We start from the raw sequence: 19812 nt of genomic DNA, 5'->3' as shown, positions 1-19812 counted from the left end.
CAAGAATTGTTGCATTGTATGTTATTGTACACCGTCCATCCCTATTCCATCTCCAGGTATTGCACAACGTCATCGCTGGGCACCAAAGGTACCCGCAATGACGCACGCCAAAAGGGCGTACTCAGTTTTCACTCCATTTGTTTGTTGGCTTATCTGGTTGGAATTTAAATTTCAGAAAAAGGTATTGTCATCGCGCATCATCCGTCTGCCCAGATAAGCTACAGGTCCAGTGGTCCTATTTTTTGTACACCGCTCCTTCCCAATTCCATGTCCAGGCGATGCACGATGTCATCGCCAGACGCCGAAGGAAGGGAGTACTCAGTTTTTACTCCGTTTGTTTGTTTTCTTGTTTGGCTGGGCAATATCTCAGCCATCCTTTGAGCTTGGAAGCTGAAATTTGGGAACAAAAGTGAAGATGTGCTTTGGCAAAAAATGGTATTTTTTATTTTTTTGATTAATCAATTAATTATTCATTTTTCGATGAATTTCTTAATTTTCAAAAAGTTACAGATTCAGATGAAACAGTCAGATTTGGTATCCTATTAGCCAATTGATTAAGAAATTAATAATTTTACGATTTTTTTATTTTATTTTAATTATGCAAGTAATCAATCAATTATTTTATACTGCTGCCTCCCAATTCCATCTCCAAGAGCTGCAACATGGCATCGCTAAGGCGCCCCGGCCTAAGGCGCCCCGGCAATGTCACGCTCAGGAGAATGTGGTATTTATTTATTTGGCATGGGGGCGGTCGACTTTGAAAGTACCTCTACTTGTTGATGCCTGGTATTGGCTTAATGGTTAGAGTGGTGGGCTTGGGATCCTAGGATCCCGAGTTCAAATCCCGCTCAGCTGTTGAATTAATACCAGGTGGGGTTAACTCGGCCTGTTATCCTTCTGAGGTCGGAATTTTTTTCCGACTTTTCACTGAACAACATGTAAATGTCTTCACGATAACATCTGAATGCTGGCTGGCTTGCCTTCCTTCTTCCTCACCTTCCCTCTCTCTGAGTTTCCGGCAACCATCTGTCATCATGCAACCATCATGCGTTTCCCATTTTGCTTGTGAATTGTGCCGCTGCAAGAAGCGTAACTCTTGTAATCATGACAAGAAAGCATCTGTGGAGTAGCAATGTTGGTTGTGTGAGAAAAAAGACAGAGGAAGGCCATCACTATTGAAGTAAAAATTGATGTCCAAGGGAGGTATGAAATAGGTGATTGTACAGCTTTTATGAAGTGTGTACTAGGCCTCAGTGGGTCCATATTGGGAACAATGAGAAATAAGTAGTGTGGAAAAGATAAATGAAAGTGTTAAATGTGGAACCTCATTGTGTGCGACAAAGACGTCATATGCTCGAGCTAGAAGTTCCATTCTGGAAAAAAATGGAATGCAGGTTAAACACATGGATTCAACACCAAAACCAGGAGAACGTGCCTGCCAGTATGCTTGTAAGACAAGCAAAGGCCAGAAGCATTTATGAAGACTTAATGAGTTATGAAGGTGAAGTGAAGCCATTTAACCCTAGGTCTGGGTGGTTTTCGAACTTCCGGAAGTGTAACAATGATCACAACATAAAATTCACCGGAGAGGCTGCTGCTACCAACACCATTGTCGCCGAAAAGCTTCCTGCAATTTCTCAAGGCCATTATGGAGGAAGGTGGATATTCTCCATAAGAAATTTTCAGCGTTGATGAGACAGGCCGATTTTGGATCAGGTTGCCAGGTTAGGATGTACATTTCCCGTGAGGAGAAGACCGCACCTGGATTTAAAGCAGTGAAACATCGCTTCTCGCTGCATTTGGGAGGCAACGCTGAAGGAAGGGAAAGACCATCCAAAGGAAGTGGTGGAGGGAAGCCATCAACATCGAGAGCTCAGAGCAAAACCACATGTCGTCCCCTCTCCAATTCAACCACCATCAACACCACGATCTTCGCTACCATCTTCGCCTCGGTCATCTGACTGAGATGATCCCCCTACTCTTTAACTCCCCACTTCCTGGAACAAGACACCATCAGCAGCAGCCAATGTAGTGGTAACACCCCCTGTTTAATTTTTTTTCTATTTTTAGTTAGAATTTATTAAATGCAACAATAGGCTGTATATATATATATTTTTTTTTTTTACAATTTTTCATTGCTTATATCTTATACATTAAGAATTAAATAATAAAGCACCGTAATAGTGAAAATAGGACAATGAAGATGAGGGTTGAGGAAGAACTCCCCCTTTCCTCCACCTATTACATGATTTATTGTGGGGAAATTAGTTTTAATTTTAACGTTTTTTATTTACACGACTACCTTCAAGAATGCAACTATAGCGTAAATCAAGAATGTGCTGTATCCCTTATTTTGTTCAGCCTAGTTACTCAGATTATTTTTCCAAGGCATACCATTTCAAAAACAAGGAGTCGATGTTCAACTTCTTGCTTTGATGTCCAAGTTTCTAACCAATACAACAAGACTGTGGGAACCAGGACTCATACAGTTCCGCTTTAGAGTCACGATGGATGTCTTTTGCCGTCCAAATACTTTGGAGCTGCTGAAATGCTCCCAGTGGTTTCCCAATTCTATGTTTGATGACTTCGGTGCATGATCGATCCTGTGATATGGTACCCCTCCCCCCCCCCCCAATACGAAAATTCCCGAACTCGTTTTAAAACTATGCCGTTTATAGTGTTACAGCTGTGGAAATTCACAGAACACCATAAAGGTACTTAGTTCAGTTAGATTTCCCCACCGTTGTTTAATGGGGTTTATTCGTGTAACAGGGCTGTGATCCTTTGAGATAGTGTTTTTATTCTTTTCCTATCGTTATTTTGGACCAACCACATCTCAACCACCATTACAACAACCAACATCGCTCCCAAATAACCACAACGCCAACCACACCACCATCACCACAATCACGATCGCTTCCACCACCAATCACATCCAAATCACCACCACCAACGTCGCTCTCGACCACCGCTTCCCGGCAGCCTCCACTGCCACCACCATCGCTCCCACACAACAATTACACCAACCACCTAACCACCTTCCCCGATACGCCAACTGTCGATCGCCTTCTCCACAAACCACATCACAACCCTCTCCACTCATGTAAACCGTCTCGAAGAAGCGAAGGAAACCAGAGGAGTTCCGATGGTGCGCGGATTTTCCCACCTGATTCTCCCGCCTTGTTATTCCCACCTGTTTTCCCCGCGCTTTCGTGTGGGGGAAGGATGATGCGGGTCAAAGGTCATGTGAAAGAGGGGCCTCATTTTGGGGGAATGAATCTCCCTGGACCTGTGCCAAGAATGATTCTCTAGGCCCTCGTGAGGCGCGCGGGGAGGGGGGGGAGAGAGGGCACGCCCCTTTTCTGGAAGCTTCCCGCAGGAGTTGGAAGGAGGAGCGGAGCGAAAAACGGGGAGGAGCGAGGCGTTGGAATTGAGGGATACAAGGGTGCGCAGGACACCAGTTGGGGGCTTTTTGGGCTTTTTGTCATCTTTGTGGTGGTTCACTGGTGGTCTTCTTCGTTGCCGAGGTGGTGCCTTCTCCTTGGGCGCGCCAAGTCGGGTGTGTTGTGTGCGGTGGTCCGGGTCGAGGCGCGAAGGACGCGGACGGCAGGCGCCGCTTTGCAGCTCTGCCGAGCAGCCTGCGCACCCGGGAGGAGAGCGCCGGAGAAAACTCGCCCACCATCGCACCATGAGGGTGCAGGTAACCTGCAACGGTCTTGTGGGGTTCGTTCGGTCAACCAGGCTCCACGCCATAAAGGTCTACGGACCCTGCCTGGCACCCTTGTCTGTGGGGGTAGCCTTTTCTTTCCTTTTGAATGAATGTTGGTGGCGCAGTGTCCAGTAAGTAAAAAACTGTTGTGACTAGATAATTGCTGATAGACGGTCGTAGTGCTTTCACCTTGCTCGTGTCTTTGTCCCCGTCCCGTGCACGATTGTTTGCCTGTATACGCGTTTTTGAATACCTGCATCGATTGCATGGCTGTACATACATGAATACGTGTATAATAAATGTGCTGGTCTAAATGTAACCCGTTCGTCATGTCTTATTCCCCCATTGGAACGCCATATTGCATCTCGGAATATTAGTTGGGTTTTAAATACCCGTTAAATAGAATCGGATCCGGCGAGGTCGGGCGATAATACCCGCTAGGTTATCACTGCAGAACGGAACGGACCACTTGAGCGGTTCGTGTCCAAGCCGACCTGCGCCGAGGTACGGTCTCCCAGTATGCTACCCGCACAGGTACTTAGGTATATCGATATTCGGCGATTGACCCTATTTTGCGCAGGTAGAAAATTGGCTAGGCCATGGTGAGGTTGAAGACCCACCAGCGTTGTTCCGGAAGGTCACGACTGAATTGTCCGTCCGGTGGGCGAGTGGCTACTATTAATGAAAAGCGGTCGTTCGCACGCCGGTGGGCGCGAATTCATAACAATATTGATTTTGGGGATACCTACTGATGACTTGTGTCTGATTTTTTTGTGAGGTTGACCTTCATGCCCAGGTCACAACAATCATTACTGTAAACACAATCTACAAGGATTTGCAAGTCTTCTGTCATATCTGTAAGCAAGACAATGTAGTCTGTGAATCGTAGGATTGATACAACTTTTCCTTGGAAGCTAGCTCCTTGCGGCATATCATGTATCGCATGCAGCATTACGAGTTCAAGCAACAAGTTGAAGAGCTGGGGTGATATCCCCATCCCTGACGGACCACAACTGTCAAATCAACTTTATACCTCATCACAAATACTCATTTATTAAACTCTGAACAAATCTTTTTTTGTTAAAGTGAAGAAATGGAAGTGTCTGTCCACTCGAGCTGCTAATGAAGGAGCATAAATGGGAAACACTTGTTCAAAGATCATAAGCAGGAGATAAACTTAAGTATCTTGAAAGTTGCAAAGTTACACCATCCGTTCTCATGACTCACACCGCAGCCAAACTTTTACAAGTCAAGAATGAAGTATTTATAAACTGGAGACAGTTTTACTGATAAACGCTTCAGATGTACCATCTCAATCTTGTACAGTATTGAGAGTCTTAAATTCGACGGAATTTAACTGAAGACGTTTTTGCAGCATATAATTAATATTATAAAAGCTCCATTCTGATTCAGATGTACCATACTCTTTCAGACCGTCGGTGCTGCCGAATAAGTTTGTTGGCAAGGGTGATACTGGGTGGTTTGCCATTGCCTTTCCCGCAGTAGTTAGGGGAGGGACTTGGAATTTGTTAATGGTACTGGTGATAGTTTGCCTACTTCTCGTCACCGTGGGATCTTTAACCTACACCAACTAATTCTGGCAGATGGGATGCCCAGTTTAATGTCCATTTGAGAGACGGCACACACAGTGAATCTCCCCAACTGTGAAACACCAGGATGACAGTTTTTAGCAGGGTTGGGATTCAAACCCAGGCTAGACAGCTTAGAGGCGAGTGTCAGTAAGTCTAGGCCATCCTGCCAGGCTCCATAGTTAAAGTTAAATGAGAAATAGCTACCAGGTTCTGCAACATTGTAAGTCATTGGGTTCTATACCGAGCATGGCAGCAGTGCCAAGAAAAGCATCCTTTATTTACAAACACTTCCCAAAATTCCCCACAAATAAGGAATCCAGAAATCCCAAGAGAAGAGTTTGCAAGAATATGACCAAAAAGCTGAAACATTTTGCAGCGAAACTTCACCAGACTCGGTGGCACAATGGTTCGAGCATCTGCTCGTAGTCTGAGACATCGGTGGTTCGATTCCAAACCTGGCAGAGCCAAACCAAAAAACACAAAGGGCATGTGCTGCTTCCTCACTTGATGCTCAGCATTTGGAGATGGAAATCCTCACTGAGACCGCGGAGAGAAAGGCAACATCACCGGCACCCAGAGTGCTGCGGAAGGTTACGCCGCTTCGATCAAGGCTGCATTTGTCTCAAGTTGAATCCGGTGTTGCATCATTTATCTGTCTGTATATGTGTGCTTGAATTGTGTTGCAGATGCTCCACCAGCCTTATAACTGTTAAGTATTTTTTCCATATTAAAGTTAAGCTCCCACAAAGTAAACTGCCTTTTCACACTGTAGTATTCATATAATGTGTCAATGCCACAAGCAAAAATGGTTATTGAAGAGCTTGCTAGTTGGTCTCTATATGGTTGCGTAGAAAGTCGAACATTCATTCGAAAAGATATGATGACGACCACAGGCTTTGAAATGATCGTCCATATTATTATTCAACTGGACACTGACATTTGATTGAACACTTGAAAAAATATTTTTTTTATCACTCCATCAAGTCTTGCATCATGCAGGGAAAACCACATGAAAAAGATAACAACTGGCAGGTTGTTATTTAATTAGCTGCACCACCTAAGGTAAGCCTGGTGTTGGCTTAGTGGTTAGGGTGGCGGCTTTGGATCCTAGGGTCCTGAGTTCAAGCCCCGTTGGCCGCTGAATTAAATACACCAGGAGGTTGACTCGGCCTGTCATCCTTCCGAGGTCGGCAAAATGAGCACCAGTGTACTGGTCAGGGGAACACTGCATCAGCGGCATAGCCGCGTCCCAACCAATTATGCAACCAGCAGCCACAGGCTGCACTCGATAGAGAGTGACCACCGAAGGTGGACAGAGGTTGTGTATTCAGCCTTGTTTGTTTGTGAGCAGAATATCTCAAAAAGTTACGGACGGATTTGAACAAAACTTGGTGGATAGGTTGGGTGTACGACACGGACGAACTGAACAAATTGATGGTGAACATCCAGATACAGATACTAGAAATTTTAAAGAGATTCATCACCATTGAGAGATCAGGCCAAAAACTACACAAGTATGACATGATATCTCAAAAAGTTGTGGATGGATTATGACAAAACTTGGTGGATAAGTTGGTTAGATGACAAGAACAAGCAGATTCGATTTTGGTTAACGTGCGGATGCAGATCCGGCCTATCAGTGGGATACAAAATGTGAACTGTTCAGTATAGCGGAGGTATGCGCTCTGCCGAGTGCCGTTCTAGTTTTCTATTTATTCACCAAGCTACACCTTTTCACACAAAGCCGACAAGGCACTACAAGAGCACGAGCTTGACAATAGGCATGACACGCTTTGAAGCATGCCAGCTGAATTGTCCCACCTAACATTAGACAAAACTAAAAATATTCCTTGCGAAACGAGGAAAGGTAAAACAAGTATTAAATGTGACAAGGATGGGAAAGCAGATGCCATCAAGATCACAGCTTAAAGATCATTTTGGATAGCAGAATGAAAGTGGATGGGATGAGCCTGTGGACGATGCAATTGTTCACTCGAAAACACACACACACACACACACACACACACACACACACACACACACACACACACACACACACACACACACACACACACACACACACACACACACACACACACACACACACACACAACACTACATTTGAAGGAAAGACATGGTGCAGACTTACCATTTTAATGCCGTGTGATGCAGGTGGGAGGGAACACTGTTCACAACTTTCCATGAACTTTTCAGAAATCACCTTCCCATAGATAAAAATTACAGTCAGACCCCTGCCAAAACAGCATATCATTAGAAGGCAAGAGAATGAAGATGCACAAAATGAACAAAGTTACAATGCCGAATGAAGAAAGCAATAAACCTTTTTGCAAATCACAACCTTTCCAGTTGTTTGCTCGTCTGCAAGAAACTAGTACCGGGTCACGCTGGATATTTCATGCGATGGCCTTTGAAGAGGATCCCCGTGGGTCATGTCAAGGTAAAGCAAAAATTGTCCGTTACGCACAAGTCGGCTGAATGCTACCTCACATCTCCAGCTCACAGGATTTATTACCAGAAAGGGAAGGTTGTCGATAAGGAAGGATATGCTCTTTGACAGGTACACAAAGCCAATTTTACATCAGGACGTCAAACAAGCACGGGGTTTGAATTCCTACAAAATTGCCTCTTCCCCTGGGAAAGGAACCATAATTTTGCATTTACAAAGAAAAACAAGAAACGATGAAAGTCTTCCCTGCAATGCAATCGCAAGGATTATCCGAGCGATACAGCCCTCGCAATTGTTAAGCTTAGCAGCTCAGCAAGGATGCAAGCAAAAGTGTGGGCAGAAGCAGCACGTTGACAAAAACAAACTCATTAATTGAACTAATGTACATATGCATTTACAATTCACATTCCTCATCCACAGTTATGGTTCATTAAAGTAAACTTTCACAACGAGGATGAATTTTGCAAGGTCATACAGGCAAGCACAGATTACAAATTATCCACTCGAATAAAATAATTAATCACAAAGAACACAACTCCTTCACTCCAAATTAACAATTGATCACAAAGAGAACTTTGTATTTATTTATATTTATCTTCAGAGAAATACGGATATTAAAAAAAAACAAACATAACAGACAGATAGACGAAGACAGCAATGATGATGTTAGTACGAGTTGATGCAAGGGCTGAGATGGGGAACTCAATTTCTCTTGCAAAGTGTAGTAGCAATCTTGTTCCTGACCACAGCATGCGGGGTTGTACACCCGTTGTGGTCCTTGAGCTGTGACACGGCTAAGAATGACCCGGGTCGTTGACCCAGCACTGACTGCCCACATCTCTAGGTCTGGGTGGTCGAACTCATTCTCTCGCCAAACCACATGCAGTAAAGGCACGCCAACTATTGTAACCCCAGGCTCAATTACATCGACTGCTGTACAGGGTCCTCTTTCAAAGAGAAAGACGGTCAATCATAAGTTCGAGTATGGCCAGAACATTCGAGTTCATTGTCACCGTGTGCCCCCCCCCCCACCTCCCCTCCAATCTGTCTTGTGACTGACATTATTGTAATGATCTGTGTTTGCAGCATCTCTTAAAATTACAATGGAGATGCAGCTTTCCTTCGGAACTAAGATTTGTCCAGCTGCTTCAGACCAAAGAATAACATATTGGGCAATGATCTCAGGAATCATTTTTATTCGACACCTCATGGAGATGATTAATGCAATTCCCTTGCATTTCAGATTCAATTGCCTTTCTCGTCTTCGTCATGTTAACATCAAGCCAAATAAAAAGATGAATGCAGACAAGACAAAACTTGGCTACAAGCTCATCCAGCAAACACATTTAACAAATTATATGAAGTAAAATTAATGTGTCAACATGCCAAGTACAAGATCAATAAATCAGATCACTGGTAATATGTAAACCCGCCCCAACCCTCAAATAGCATGCAACAATACCATAGTGCAGGAGTAACATATCAATATTTCCATCATGCACATAGTCCATGAGCCAGTAGGGTTGGTCGGTACCATCTGGGGGGAATAATTCTCATACTGATTTTTGGCAAGGTATACAACGCTAGAGTTAGAAAACATTTGATAGCATTACATCGGTGGTAGTTTTTGTGTGTTATCACCCTGTTTATATGCCTACCCTTAAATAAGCTTTTGTGCGAAATGGCCAGTACAAGGTAAGACATCCAACTTCAACTTAACATTTTTTTATCAGTCAAACATTAACATTGAAATTTGTCTCACCTTTTGCTCGGATCATTTGCTTCTGAATAAAAAATGCTAAACATGCCTCGGTTGAAAGGTATGTCATTGGTGACACATATATCAGTGTCTATTTCCTGTGTGATAAATCATACTGCCTTTAGAAAAGTATTTGTCTATCATCTACTGTGGAAAGTAAATAAAAGTTCTGGAACAATATAATTACATGGGTGTTTAGCAAATTTATTAAGAAATTCAAAAATCTAAATTCCTTTTTTCTATGTTGTATATTAAGATCAGTATTGCAGACAATGTTACCCCCCCCCCCCAATAAAAAAAAATACCTAATTTGGACGGATTTATGTAGTTTGGTCAACGTCATGATATTTTCCCTGTTGTTATTGAAGGATACTTTCCAAGAATCAAACAAAGGTAAATGATAGCATGTTCATGAACAAGATTAATGTTTTTTTCCCTGTAATTTCTCAAAAAAAATACAGAATTTCAGGGATTTAGATACTCAATAATGCACATATGAAGGTATCAAACAACTGTATTACACAAAATAAACCAATAAGACAGTAGCAAGATGGTTAATCATGTGCAATCTGATGAATGAGTCAAAGGTGAAAATGAAACACAATCTTCTGTTATAGGGCATAAAATTACAGATTAGAAACACAAATGTGGTGTTACACACTAACAAGGCCATTACCTAGGCCCAATGTGTTGCTGATAAACATATTGTCTTATGAACCAAAGACGGGTCCTTTATAGTTTCCAAGACATCTCTGATCATATGCACTGATTGAAAGTGATATAAAATGTTCAAGATGAACTTAAAAATCATAATCGTTATCCAGTTCTTCAATATCCTCATCTAAACTTTCCCCATCGTCTGACTCAAAGATGGGATGCCTGGTTCTCACAGTCTAGCAGTCTGCACATATCAGTGCATTTCAGTCCGTTTGACAAACACACATTTTGGTGGTGAACACTTCCTTTTACAATTGCAGGCCAATTAATCAAGGACCACCTCAGGTGCTGGCTGACCCTCTATCCAGTGTACCACCAACTGTTCAACTCCTTCTTCCTTCTCCATCTTCCATCCTCAGCCAACAGGACTTGGTACTTTCAGGTCCTGTTCAAGACATCGTCTCCATATTGCAGCCTGATAGTTGGCTCTTTGTGCGTGTTTCACTAAGCCGTCCATGCATGGTGGAAGCTGGTGGCTCTCTATCTCACCTTTCTTAGCACAGAAAAGGTCGTACCTGAGATCTTGACCTCAGTGGATGATGCCTTTGGTGCATAGAGGAGGCAAGTAAATGCCTCTAGTTTGTCCATCAATTCTCAGGAGAGGTCCCATAAATGACCCAACTCTAGGAATGCATCCTGGGTTTCCCTGTTGCTGGTCAAGAGTTTCAAGGCGCTTGTCTTCCCTTTGCCTGCAAACGCACTGACAGTGTCACATCCTGTATAAGCATGCACCCCAATGAGAGCCCTTCAGACATCTACGCCAGCAGTGGCAGCAACCTTCATGATGTCAACGAGCTTCGTCCGGGTTCTAGTTACACATTTCTGGAACAGTGGGACTCCAATCCTATATATCGTTACCCTCATAACAAAAGTGCCCAAGTAATTTTTTCCAGTTTTGAGAAAAAAACACAAAAAAACTGCAGCAATTCTTCATCAACGGATATTTAGTCACTATTTCTTATGCACAGAGTTGTTAATGGAAGCTAAATGAAACACAAATTTTGTTACTTGTTATGATGATTACTTCATGGCTATAGATGACTTTGGCAGAAAATCTCAAAAAACTGGAAAAAAATGACAGGCACTTTTGTATGAGGGTAATGTTTAAATAGAACGTCTTCTTCTGTCTTACGCCGGTTTCAGAAAAGTTTATTTTGGAATGGGGTTACTAAACAGCTAATAACACACAAAAGGTTACCACCAATACAATGCCATCACATAGTTTCTAACTGTACAGATGTATAACCTGCCAAAAATTACGATGAGCATTATTCCCCTCGGATGGTACCGGTGGCCCAAAATTACCGGGTCTGGCTCATGGCCGAAGCTGTATTATTTTTATTCAAATGAACAAAGAACAAGGAGTTTTGGGGTGTTGTGAGGAATAGATCTGTGTAATATGGAAGCTAAATCTTGAACGTTTTTTTTTTGAAATATCGAGTGCACAAGCCAAGTTACCGAGATGGTTGCCATGGCTACACAATTCAGCCAATCACAGCCATGATCTCATCAGGTTGAGATAATGTCACAAGGAATAGGTATCTGCAATATGAATGCGAAATGTTCAATGGTTTTTGAAATGTCGTGTACACAAAAGAACATGGACGGATGATCGGTCGGTCAGTTGGAGCTCAGTTTCATGTCCCACCATCTCCGAGCTCGTCGGATGGGTGGGGGACAAAAATGGGGGAAATGGTGAAAGACCCAAAGCAATGTTGAGAAGGTTTTGCACATCCAATTTTAGTAAAAAAAAAAAATGTATTACATAAATTCCAGACAGCTTTCTTGAACCTGATCAAATATTTGAGTTCCCCATAAGTTCTGTGAGGTGACTAAGAGGTCATTACTTATTAGTAAAATAAACGTTTTCCAACACAGCTGTCACATTCCACAATTAAATGGCGAGTTTCAATAAGTACTTTCCTCAATATCTGGACTCCTGGCATACAATGGTACAATGGGAACAGAGCAGAGTTCAAACACTCACCCAAGCAGAAAGGAAGAAAGATAGAGGGAAAGATATACTCCAGCATAGGGTCCGAAGGTTGTGATAAAAAGCAGCAATGCGAGACCTCCCCAACCCGCTGTCGAGGAACTCACCTGCGAACAAAATGCATCAAAGTTGATAATTATTCACTCGAACAACACGCGACTTTCCAAATTCCCAAATGACGTATGAATGCTCACGAGGCCTTTCATGCATGGTGTCTGTGTGTACGTGCGTTTTCGATAACCCGCTTGTTCGTTCGGGAACTTTTAACCTGCCGTTGCTAGCACCAAATCTGTCCGTGAAATGGCCGTTCTAACATCATTTTGAGCATTTAAAGGAAAGAGTGGCAATTCCATTGGTTAACCATAATTGTTGTGTTCCCACATGCAAATCGGACTCGTGGAAACACGTATTTTTCGGCTTCTTTTCGAAGCTTTGCAAGACATTTTAAGTAACAATCCATATCCCACACACACGGTACATGCTTTACGGTGCCCCCAGAGACCGCCGTTTCTAGGGTCTTCTGCACATGCGCATCGAGTATTCCGGGTGGATTACGTAATTTCGAAAGCTGCACATTCAACGATTCGTTTGCAAGAGGGAAAAAAAAAACCTGCCAGGATGATCAGTGTTCTCCCATAAAAGCCAGCAAGCCGCACTTCACCTACCGCTAGTGAACGACGTACAACTGCGAATATAAATAAATACATAATCACGGGTACATTGTGCAACTTTTGCTTGGAAAAATAAGTGAATGACCTGTGACAACAAGGTCATAGATTTTGTCTATTTTTACTTTTATCCTCATTCAAAGTTCAATAAATGGAATCCCATCACTGACGAAAAACAACTCTCCCCTCGATTTGGATTTCGTACCAGTTGCAGGGGCATTTATGAATCTGTTATCAGGTGCCGGCACGCGCCGGTTTTGTGCTCAGTTTCTGTTTAAAAGCACGTCTGCTGCTGGTCATTTTTGGTCAACGATGGGGCAGCAAGATGAAGCAATCCAGACAACCAAGTTTAGCAGAGGTATTCTTGACGACAACAACAAAAAAATATTTAAACTCACTGGAGTTCCTCGGATAGGCGTCACGCTGGGTACCTGTCTGCTAGCATTAGCTGATGGACATTAAAAAAATCCCACGGTGCCTTTCGTGCAGAACAAGCGAGTTATCACCGGCAACCTGGACAAATTCCATTTCCCTGCTCTAAACCACAGAGGGCATACATTCAGGTTTTATGATATTCCTTGAGGCCAGGTTACACCGGGTGCTACCATCAGTGTGGTTGCTGCGCCGGCAAGCAGCTTCTTAACTAAAAACAAATTCACACGCTGAGGTGTTCACACAGCACATCTTCAGCAATGAAGAGCAACCACCTCTGAAAAGAGTTGTTCAAAATTACAAAGTCCTACTGAGAAATATATTAGCCAGAGGTATGAACTACAGTATAAACAATGATAAACAAGGTCAAATACGATAAGCTATTACAATATAAATGAGAAAGGCCCTCTTCGACGACACCCGATATGCGTCTGCCCACATTATATTATTACATCGTTATACATAATTGTACCGAGTTTGATTTGAATCCCTTCAGCTGTTCTCACGTACAGTATCACATTTTACCTGACATGACTTCTGACCTCTTGACCCCATCATCGAATTAGTTTATCTTTACGTCATTATATGTACTTGCACCAAGTTTGACTTGGATCCCTTCACATCTAGTTTCATTAATGGGCTGGCAGGATGGCCTCGAGGTAGGCACACCGGCCTCTAAGCTGTCTAGCCGAGGTTTGAATGTCGGCCCAACTATAAACTGTCAGCCACAGGCAGGGTGATTCATCAATGTGGGTGCAATCCCTCAGATGGATGTTAAACTGGGCATTCCTTCTGATGACATTAGGCTATGAACTTTTGAAGATGCCACGGTGCCCTGACACGGTGTGAAGAGTGAACGAGCTATCGCCAGCTCCATTAACAAATTACAAATTCCTGCCCTAATCCACAAAGGGCATCGGATAAGCAGCACACCCGCACCCTCATCTAATATTGCTGCAGCTTTGTGCTGCATATGGAAAAAGTTTCATTCATTTGACAATGGTGGACGGAAGGTGGACAGAGGTTATGTTTTCACCCCAGTCTGTCTGTCTGTCTATCTGCGAGCAGAATATCTCAAAACGTTTTGGACAGACTTGGACGAAACCAGGTGGAATAGGTTGGGTGTGTGACAAGGGCGAATTGGTTCGATTTTGGTGAAGATCCGAATCTGCACACAATAATTTTAAAATGCTTCTTCGCCATTTAGAGATGGGCCAAAAAACATTACATTGCACGATATCTCAGGAAGTTAAGGACAAATTTGGATGATACCCAGTGGACGAGTTGGGTAGGTGACAAGAGCAAGCCGATGAGATTTGCATTTAGATCCGGATGCTGATCCAGCCCATCAGTGGAACACAAAACGTAAGCTGTTCAGCCTGTTGGAGGTACGTGCTCTTCCGAGTGCCGGTCTAGTTCTTTATCGTTTCAGATTACAATACATACTGCATCATACAATTACACTGGGCTCCATTTGAAATATTTTTTTCAGAGATCGAGGTTTGCTCAACGGCTCTCATATGGTTTTTGCATGCTGAATTCAGAAATGTATCTAATTTCGCTCAATCAGGCCAAGTTTTTTTTTTTTTTGTATCGGTGTTATCTCAATTTTAAGGAAAAAAAAATCAAAAATTTGTTTTTTTTACTTAGCATTTTTTAAATTCAAAATCAGACTTACATTGACAGAACATGTACAAACTATACATATTGTTACAGCTGTGGAAATTCGCAGAACACCATAAAGGTCCGTAGTTAAGTTAGATTGATAAGTCTGTGTTCAGTTAGATTTCCCCACCGTTGTTTAATGGGATTTATTCGTGTCACAGGGCTGTGATCCCTTGAGATAGCCGTTTTTCTTTACTATCGTTATTTTGGACCAACCACCAACATCACTCTCATCAACCGCTTCACAACAAACGCCAACCACAATTACGCCCATCACCGAACCACCTTCCCCGCTACGCCAACTGCCGATCCCCTTCTCCACAAACCAAACCACAACTCTCTAACGGTGGCGCGCGGATTTTCCCGCCTGTTTTTCTTGTGCACCGATCGGGGAGCTCATTCATCATTGGTCGGTTTGTGGAAGTGAGGCGCTGGAGATAAGGAATGCCCCCTTTCTCGAAGCTTCCCGCAGGAGCTGGAAGGGGGCGGAGCAAAAAACGGGGAGGAGCGAGGCGTTGGAACTGAGGAATATAAGGACGCACAGGACACCAGTTGGGGGCTTTTTGTCATCTTCGGGTTGGTGGTCGTCTTCGTGGTGGTTCACTGGTGGTCTTCTTTGTGTGCATCGGTGGTTTCGTCATTGTCGAGGTGGTGCCTTCTCCTTGGGCACGCCAAGTCGTGTGTGTTGTGTGCGGTGGTCCGGGTCGAGGCGCGAAGGACGCGGACGCAAGGCACCGCTTTGCAGCTCTGCCACGCAGCCTGCGCACCCGGGAGGAGAGCGCCGGAGAAAGCTCGCCCACCATCGCACCACGAGGGCGCAGGTAACCTGCAACGGGTAGGCTTCGGTCAACCAGACCACGCCATAAAGGTCTACGGACCCTGTCTGGCACCCTCGTCTTTGAGGGTGGCCTTTTCCTTTCTTTTGAATGAATGTTGGTGGCGCCGTGTCCTGTAAGTAAAAACTGTTAAGTAACTAGATAATTGCTGATAGACTGTCGTAGTGCTTTCACCTTGCTGGTGTCTTTGCCCCCGTCCCGTGCATGATTGTTTGCCTGTATACGTGTTCTTGAATACCTGCATTGATTGCATGGCTGTATATGTGCATGTGTGAAAATAATAAATGTGCTTGTGTGAATGTTACCCATTCGTCGTCTTTTTCCCCCATTGGAACGCCATATTGCATCTCGGAATATTAGCTGGGTTTTAAATACCCGCTAAATAGAATCGGATCCGGCGATAATACCCGCTCGGTTATCACTGCAGAACGGAATGGACCGCTTGAGCGGTTCGTGTCCAAGCCGACCTGCGCCGAGGTACGGTCTCCCGGTCGGCTACCCGCGCAGGTACTTAGGTATATCGATATTCGGCGATTGACCCTATTTTGCGCGGGTAGAAAATTGGTTAGGCCGTGGTGGGGTTGAAGACCCACCCATGACAGGGTTCCGGCATTGTTCCGGAAGGTCACGACTGAATTGTCCGTCCGGTGGGCGAGCGACTACTATTAGTGAAAAGCGGTCGTTCGCACGCCGGTGGGCGCAAATTCGTAACAATATAATGACACACAAGTACACTTAATGTGGAAGAAAGTACCTTCTCAATTACTTTCATTTCAATTTCAGAAAAATATAGATAAATCGTTGTTTCTGACAACACCCAACTTCAGTTGCTCCAGCAGTCGCTGTTTTCGTTCGTCTTTTTAATGTTGAATTTCACATTAATGGTACTTGTGCATCATTTTATATATAGTTTGTACATTTTCTGTCAAAGTAAGCTTGATTTTGAATTTAAAAAAACAAAAATTTTGATTATTTTTTTTCCCTTAAAATTGAGATAGCATTGAGATAACAAAAAAGATATTGATAACAAATTGAGATAACAAAAACTTGACCTGATTGAGCAAAATGAGATACATTTCTAAATTCAGCATGCAAAAAAACATATAGCAACCGTTGAGAAAACCTAGACCTCTGAAATGATGCAGACCAGTGTCATCGATATCACGAAAACCGAGCAGAGGTGCCATCAAATTTATATGAAAAGAAAATGCCAGATCCAAAAGAATCCACAAATTAATGGTAGCAGCGTACAGCAGAGGTATGCTCTCACATTCTAGTCACCAAATGAGCGGCTGTTTTGTTAGCTAGCACCAACCCCAACAGCACGAATGCCAGGGCTAACAAGATGGTCAAACATGGATGTGATTTTCTCGAAAATGACCCCAGGTTAGGATAGCCGCCAGATGAGACCAACACACAAGCTATTACTTTGGTTGAGGATTATCCATGGACCATATATGCTCATGTTAGGCTCACCAAAATATCTACAAACTTCTCTGATAATGTCTCCTGCTCTGCCTCTGTTCCAATTGGTTCGCCTGATCATGTACTTGTGAGAGTCAACATATTTCGGCTATTCTCTCTCGGTAAGGCTGGCAGTTGTCATCTGCATTCATCCAACCCATTATTCTCCTGATAGTGGAATAGTCTCCCTCCGTCCATTCTCGTTCTCCTCATTTCAGTCTTTCAAATGCGCTGTCCATCACCACCTCATGCGCCCTACCCACCATCGCTTCAACAAATACTGATTGTTTCCCATTGAGTCACTCTCCACGCCATTGCGACTCATTTTTGGATATATTACGTCCACCACCGAAGGTGAAGGAGGTTATGTTTACACCCCTTTCTATCTGTATCTCTGCCTGTTTGTGTGCAGGATATCTCAAAGATATCCTGCACAGTTGTAGACGGATCCGGATGAAATTTTGTGGACAGGTTGGGTGTGTGACGAGGACGAACTGGTTACATTTTGGTGAAGATCTGGATCTGGATCCGACTACAAGAATTTTTAAGTGATTCTTCACCATTGAGAGATGGGGGTAAAAATGATATATCGCACGATACCTCAAAAAAGGTGCGAACAGATTCAGATGAAACTTGGTGGACAGGTTGGGTGTGTCACAAGGATGAACCGATTCGATTTCGGTGAAGATCCGGGTCTGGATACGAGAATTATTTAATTTATAAAGTGATTCTTCACCATTGAGACAGGGCCAAAATTGATATAGGAATATCGTACAGCACGATATTTCAAAAATGTATTGGGCCCGATATGTTCTCGTGTATCAGGCATTACATGGCGGAGGTATGTGCTCCACAGAGTACCCTTCTAGTTTCTCCTCATGTGTTCCCCCTCCCCTCCAAGCCCCACCCCTCACCTTCCCTTCCCCATAACCTCTGGTAGTCTTGTAAACCTGCAGTCATTATTGTTTGGTTCCTCCATGAATCTGACCCTTGTGGAGAAAAACAAAAACCTCTTGAGTACAACCAGCACTACATCCAAAGCCATGTTCACATAGACAATACAGATCAACTAAAACAGTACAAACTCCTAATAATTTTGATCCTCTCAAGCTTTTGGCATTCACATGAAAATATTTCACAAGTCAGGCATCACGTAGCTAAGGAGTTGTTGAAAATAACGTTAATTACACAAAATGACACTTCAACCACCCAAAAGTACCCTTGGATGGAGTTACACTGGACAAAATGCTTATGGTATATTTACACACTTGATTAACTCATAGTCCATAGTCACAGACTTAAAAGCTTGTCCAAAACTTCAGTTTGCACAGCTCAGCTTTGGATCTAGTCCAAGCTAATGCGTCTTCATCAACACAGCACAAAAGAACTGGAAACAATGTCCTCATTTTGCTTTTGGCAGCACCATGTGACCATCCATATCTTGCAAGGTGCATCGAGTTCTCGAATTACAGTGTTATTGCTCAATGACACTGATGCCAAGCATCGCCCTGATGCTGATGGCAACGGTATTACTCATAAGCCTTTTTAATAACAATTTAATAAACAACTAGACATGTTCAGGCTGGAGGGTTATGAACATTTTCAACGGGCTGGCTCAGTTCGAGTGCGTTTCAAAAAACAATTGCATGTTGTAAGAAGATATTTATCAATCATTTTTGACCAAACAAACTTCAATATAGTTAGACACCAGAACTGAAACAAGCACGATTGTGTTTTCTGAAGATAATCATGTAATATGATACACCAAAAAAGCAGGCTGCATTTAAATAATAATAATAATAATAATAATAATAATAATAATAATAATAATAATTTTAATCAACCAATGCATTTGTGTTAAATACTGCAATGCATTGAAACCTTTCAAAATATGAGCTGTCCAATTTACATTGGCCAGTCAAAGAGAGCAACCAAGTATGGCAAGATACTACGATTGTGAGAAAATGGCCATTCTCGGTCACATGAATGAGCTAAATATGTGAAATTCATTTCTGTATAATGATGCCTTTCCTGTTTTTTTATGCTTGCAGGTCTGGCATTGTCTTTTCCATAATTAATGTACAACTGTTGATGTCAGGGATGGCAGGATGGCATATAGGGACGCACACTCGCATTTGAGCTAGCAAGGGTTTGAATCCTGACCCAGCAATGTAAACTATCATCACCGTCAGTGGCGGATTAACACACGGACACGCAGGACCCCGAGCTCAACGTGGGCCCAGGCGATGGCAGCGCGAGGGCCATGCAACCCTTGTGATTGTATGGGGCCCCTAGATAACATGGGGCCCCACACATCCGATCGTGGTTCACAATCTTTCGAGACGGAGACCCCAAGGGTGGGATCTCACTTCGCTGACAAAACACATCAACTTGTGAGTGCTGATAAACACAGTGCAAAGGGAATGCTCAATCTCAAAGAAAAAAACACTGATGTAATGAATCGATTAAAATATGTTTTCCCTTAAGCTTAACTGGACAGGACGATGACA

The 19812-nt window shown here is 43.2% G+C and overlaps 1 protein-coding gene across 5 annotated transcripts in view; it reads right to left on the bottom strand.

Annotated features, from left to right (window-relative positions):
- Positions 1-19812, bottom strand: part of SNX13 (sorting nexin 13) — a 223303-nt gene that overhangs the window by 177584 nt on the left and 25907 nt on the right. For 2 of the 5 annotated variants that reach the window (XM_085892259.1, XM_085892261.1), the window contains exon 2: positions 7451-7553. In XM_085892259.1, coding sequence (XP_085748385.1) covers positions 7451-7504 — 54 coding nt within the window. In that variant the 5' untranslated portion in view covers positions 7505-7553. Of the gene's footprint in view, positions 1-7450; positions 7554-7660; positions 7683-12231; positions 12345-18216; positions 18292-19812 lie in introns of those variants that run through there. The other 3 variants (XM_085892262.1, XM_085892260.1, XM_085892264.1) reach the window with 3 other exon arrangements.

Source organism: Eptatretus burgeri, chromosome 8 (assembly GCF_056783735.1).
Source record: "Eptatretus burgeri isolate ZD-2024b chromosome 8, Ebu_testis_v1, whole genome shotgun sequence".
In the NCBI taxonomy this organism is placed as follows: Eukaryota; Metazoa; Chordata; class Myxini; order Myxiniformes; family Myxinidae; genus Eptatretus; species Eptatretus burgeri.
The sequence above is the reverse complement of the archived record's forward strand: the minus strand, read 5'-3'. Positions and strand labels throughout refer to the sequence as shown.